This window comes from Dendroctonus ponderosae, unplaced genomic scaffold, assembly GCF_020466585.1.
Source record: "Dendroctonus ponderosae isolate FM_Combo_2020 unplaced genomic scaffold, Dpon_F_20191213v2 Dpon_F_20191213_7, whole genome shotgun sequence".
Lineage (NCBI taxonomy): Eukaryota > Metazoa > Arthropoda > Insecta > Coleoptera > Curculionidae > Dendroctonus > Dendroctonus ponderosae.
The window spans coordinates 2,461,637-2,466,210 of record NW_026018916.1 but is presented as its reverse complement, the minus strand read 5'-3'; the positions used below and the strand labels follow the sequence as shown (position 1 = coordinate 2,466,210).

The window sequence follows — 4,574 nt, the reverse complement described above, 5'->3', positions numbered from 1 at the left end:
ATCGATTATTAGTTCTTAATCGCATTTTCAACGATAAATGCCGGTTCGTTTGGTCATGATTTTCAAGAGTTTGTAAGTGTTTTTTTCTGCACATTTATTAACCATCCGCATTTTTTTCTCCTTGAATGTGCTTTATTTAAGTGTACTTTAAGGGAAAATTAAAAAGAACGCCGAAATTCGCCAGATGTAAAATGCACCTTCACCGCCAATTTTGAATCACCCTGTATTTACCTCATTTTTGGTCACTCGATCCCAGTCGAGCAGCAGAAACTCCAGGCTGATTCCATCTAGGGTTTGTCCATTGGCCGGCACGTCGAAAACGAAACTTTCATTGAAAACCGGCATCAGGGTTCGTTTCTTCACGTGGGTCTTCTTCTTGGCGATCCGCTGTCCGTTGTAGAGCAGGTAGATCTTCACGTAGGGATCAGCCAAGCCTGGAAGGGTTGAGCTTTAGCTGCAATTCGAGCAATGGATTGAAGCTCTCTACCTGTTACGTCCATTTTTGGTAAATTTCGGGCTTTGAGAATGACGACAGTCAGCCGGTTGGCTGCTGGTTGCCAGCAGAGGGACACAAGAAGTTCGCCTCGTCCTTGGGATCTTATCTGCAGTCGCCAGACATTATTGAGAATGGGAAAAACAACCATTTTTGGCCGGCTTACCTTCAAGCTTCTGGGCTGTATCTCACGGCATAGTGCCAGTTGCTGAGTCTCGATCTGAGCAATGTCTACGTTGCTCAGAGCGCAGAAGACTTCCCCGATAATATCGTCGCGGCTGTAGCGATCGAAGCTCAGAACGACAAAGTGCAACGTGATGCTGGGCAGCTGATTGAAGCTGATTCCGTAGAAGGTAAAGTCCTCATCGTACACAGGGTTGCGAGTCTTTCTCAAGACCCTGGTCTTGACCTGGAATAAGGCAGAAGTCGAAATGGTGTTTTAGATTTCTCATTGTCCCACCTTGTGTTGTTTGTCCGGAAGCAGCTGAAGCTTCACGTAAGGATCGCTTGATCCAGTGTTAGGATCCTTTGCCGGTAGATCCTTGCATCTCACCACTGAGACGATCAATGCGTTCTTATCGTGCTTGTACCTGCACAAAATCAGAATTTACTCTGTTGAATAATTTAGGGGATCACCTCCTAACAGATTTAACGGCAGCGGCGGTCATTTTCCCTAATGGAAACTAGGTGAAAACTTCCGCTTTTCAATTGGCTCACGTATTCGTCTGCCAGGAAGTTATCGCTTCGGCTGTTTTATGGATACCTCAATTTGAAGACCAGCTGTCCCAAGTAGGCAGCGCTTTGCTGCAGATTTTTCTCATTGGTCTCCTGCTCTTCTTTGGTGGGCGATTGGCGCTCGTTTTCGGTCGAGCAATTGTCCTTTGAAATCTGCCGGAATTTTTTTGAAGTTCCCTAATTGGTAAAGTTTGCACAGAGAGTGGATTACCTGATTTTCCGGTTTGGGTTCAAAGGGCTGATGGCTGGAGACGCCGCTTTCCAGAGGGCCCACGGTGCCAGTAGGACTGGGGGTATGAGGGGCAGATATCTGAAAGACCAATGAAAATATTTTTGGAAAAAAACCTAGAAATAACTATTAGGGTTTTGTCCATAATCGAAGCTGCAAAAAGTTGTCCAAACATTTTGCAAAGCGGTTAAGGAGGCGAGTGTTCCAATAAGATTTATCTTATAATTTTCCGCAGAAAATACCTGAAGATTGCCAGTCTTTTAAGTAAAACTAAAAAATAATGCGATTTTTGCTTAGAAAGAATTGAAATTGGATAGAGAATTGAAAACTCGATTCAGCCATAACAACGTGAGTGAAGAAATTGTAGTAGTTTTGACCGAGAAAGCGAAATTTCAATATCAGACATTTAGGTGCAAGATTATGCCAAAATTTCATGTTTTTCGTCCCGTTTTTGCTCATTTCTAGGAAGCAAAAGGTGCAAGAACGCTCATTTTTACATCATTCTAGAGAGAAATAAATGGCGTCTTTAGAGAGTGCGCCATCGATAAGGAAATGTTGGCAGTTTTCTCCAAAAAGTCTTGGTTTCACGAATTTTTAGTTTAGCGTTTTTTTTTGAGTGGCAAAATCGACTCAAACATGACGCTGCTTTTTTCGAAGTTTTTCAAGAACCACTTGAGCCACAGAGTTCATTTTGGCATCGTTGGATATAGAATTAAAAACTCGATTCAGTCATTATAACATGAGTGAAGAAATTCTAGTAGTTTTGACCCAGAAAGCGAAATTTCAATATCAGACATTCAGGTGCAAGATTATGCGAAAATTTCATGTTTTCCGTCCCGTTTTTGCTCATTTCTCGGAAGCAAAAGGTGCAAGAACGCTCATTTTTACATCATTTCAGAGAGAACTAAATGGCGTTTTAGAGAGTGATAAGGAAATGTTGCCAATTTTCTCAAAAAAGTCTTGGTTTCACGAAGTTTTAGATTTTTGTCCTTTTTTTTGAGTGGCAAAATCGACTCAAACACGACGCTGCTTTTTTTCAAAGTTTCTCAAGAACCATTTGAGCCACAGAGTTCGTTTTGACATGGTTGGATAGAGAATTAAAATCTCGATTCAGTCATTATAACATGAGTGAAGAAATTGTAAAAAACTAAAAAATAATGGCAAAAAAGTCTTGTTTTCACGAAGTTTTAGATTTTTGTCTTTTTTTTGAGTGGCAAAATCGACTCAAACACGACGCTGCTTTTTTTCGAAGTTTCTCAAGAACCATTTGAGCCACAGAGTTCGTTTTGACATGGTTGGATAGAGAATTAAAAACTCGATTCAGTCATTATAACATGAGTGAAGAAATTGTAAAAAACTAAAAAATAATGGCAAAAAAGTCTTGGTTTCACGAAGTTTTAGATTTTTGTCTTTTTTTTTTAGTGGCAAAATCGACTCAAACACGACGCTGCTTTTTTTCGAAGTTTCTCAAGAACCATTTGAGCCACAGAGTTCATTTTGGCATCGTTGGATAGAGAATTAAAAACTCGATTCAATCATTATAACTCGAGTGAAGAAATTCTAGTAGTTTTGACCCAGAAAGCGAAATTTCAATATCAGACATTCAGGTGCAAGATTATGCCAAAATTTCATGTTTTCCGTCCCGTTTTTGCTCATTTCTCGAAAGCAAAAGGTGCAAGAACGCTCATTTTTACATCATTTCAGAGAGAACTAAATGGCGTTTTTAGAGAGTGCGCCATCGATAAGGAAATATTGGCAGTTTTCTCAAAAAAGTCTTGTTTTCACGATGTTTTAGTTTTGCGTATTTTTTTTGAGAGGCAAAATCGACTCAAACATTACCCTGCTTTTTTCGAAGTTTCTCAAAAACCATTTGAGCCACCGAGTTCGTTTTGGCATCGTTGGATAGAGAATTGAAAACTCAATTCGGTCATTCAAACTAAAAATAATGCGATTTTTGCGTAGAAAGAATTGCTTAATACAACTTTGTTAAGACTGGAATGACCTGAAAATTTAAAGGAACTTTAAACATCTTCAGAGCGATGAGGGTGGCGAATTTTCCCATTAGTTTTTTTGTAAACTTTTGCTCTCTGGTCGTTTTTTTAAGATAGTCCTAAGTACTTTCGGTAAAAAACCGAATAACATTATTTGGTTTTTGTGCCACATTCGAAGCTACAATGGGTTTTCTAAAGTTCGCCACAAACCGATGAATGAGGCGAATTTTCTAGCGAGATTATTGTTGTCATTTTTGGCTGAAAAGACCCCATTATTGTCAAAATAATGCTTTTTTGCGTTTTGGATCAAAAACTTTTATTTTTGCGATCGGTTTTGGAGAAAACCTTAATGGTTTTCTGGAAAATTCTGAAACAATTGAGTCACCCAGGCCTACTGTAAAGTAAGCAATTGCCAAAACTTCGAGTATTTGAGCTTTTTTCGAGTTGCAAGACCGTTTTAAGACACTCCTTACTTACCCCAGGGGGCGTTTTGGAGATGCCGGTAGGGCTGGGGCTCTTCTTCAGGTAGTGGGTACCGGTTCCAGGACCGGCCCCTGCAGGAGACTTAACAGCTGTCGGCCTGCGATGGGAATGGAAAGCCAGAGGCTGGTCGGGGCCGTTTCTTTTGGCGCGTAGTCGCCTACGCCTCTGGTAGCAATAATACGTGCTGACCAATACCAAAACGCCAAACACCACACCTCCAATACACAGCCCGATGATTGGGTAGTTTACTGAAACAATACACGTGTGGTTCGGTCTTTAGAACTTGAGGCGCCGTTTTAAGACTGGTGCTGCGCTGAGCAAACCACCTCTGAAGATGCACGCGACTTGTGCCTGCGAAACATCAGGGAGAAACTCCTTGCCCCGAAAAGGCCACTAGTTTCAAGCAATGGCTGCGAAAGCTTAACTCTAGATTTACATAATTCTAAAATGGCATGCATCATTAAAATCAGAATGTGCATACTTTCCTGACTGTGTTTCAATTCCAATTCAAAATTAATTCTTGGGTTTCAGTCATTTATTGTTTTTATTTATCAATTAAAATACGTTTTGGTGTATTTTTCCACCATCATCAGTTTTTCTAAAATAACATAGTTTAAAAAAAAATTCATTAATTTAAAAAACA

General features: G+C 40.1%; 1 protein-coding gene across 1 annotated transcript in view; it reads right to left on the bottom strand.

The window, feature by feature from the left end:
• Positions 1–4,179, bottom strand: part of LOC109541678 (synaptotagmin-11) — a gene marked incomplete at its 5' end in the record, with an annotated part of 6,780 nt that extends 2,601 nt beyond the window's left edge. Inside the window, 7 exon segments of the mRNA XM_048668114.1 lie at positions 232–434; positions 488–602; positions 660–902; positions 954–1,083; positions 1,257–1,381; positions 1,440–1,538; positions 3,926–4,179. Of these exon segments, the coding sequence (XP_048524071.1) occupies positions 232–434; positions 488–602; positions 660–902; positions 954–1,083; positions 1,257–1,381; positions 1,440–1,538; positions 3,926–4,179 (1,169 nt within the window).
• Positions 4,180–4,574: the final 395 nt, after the last annotated feature.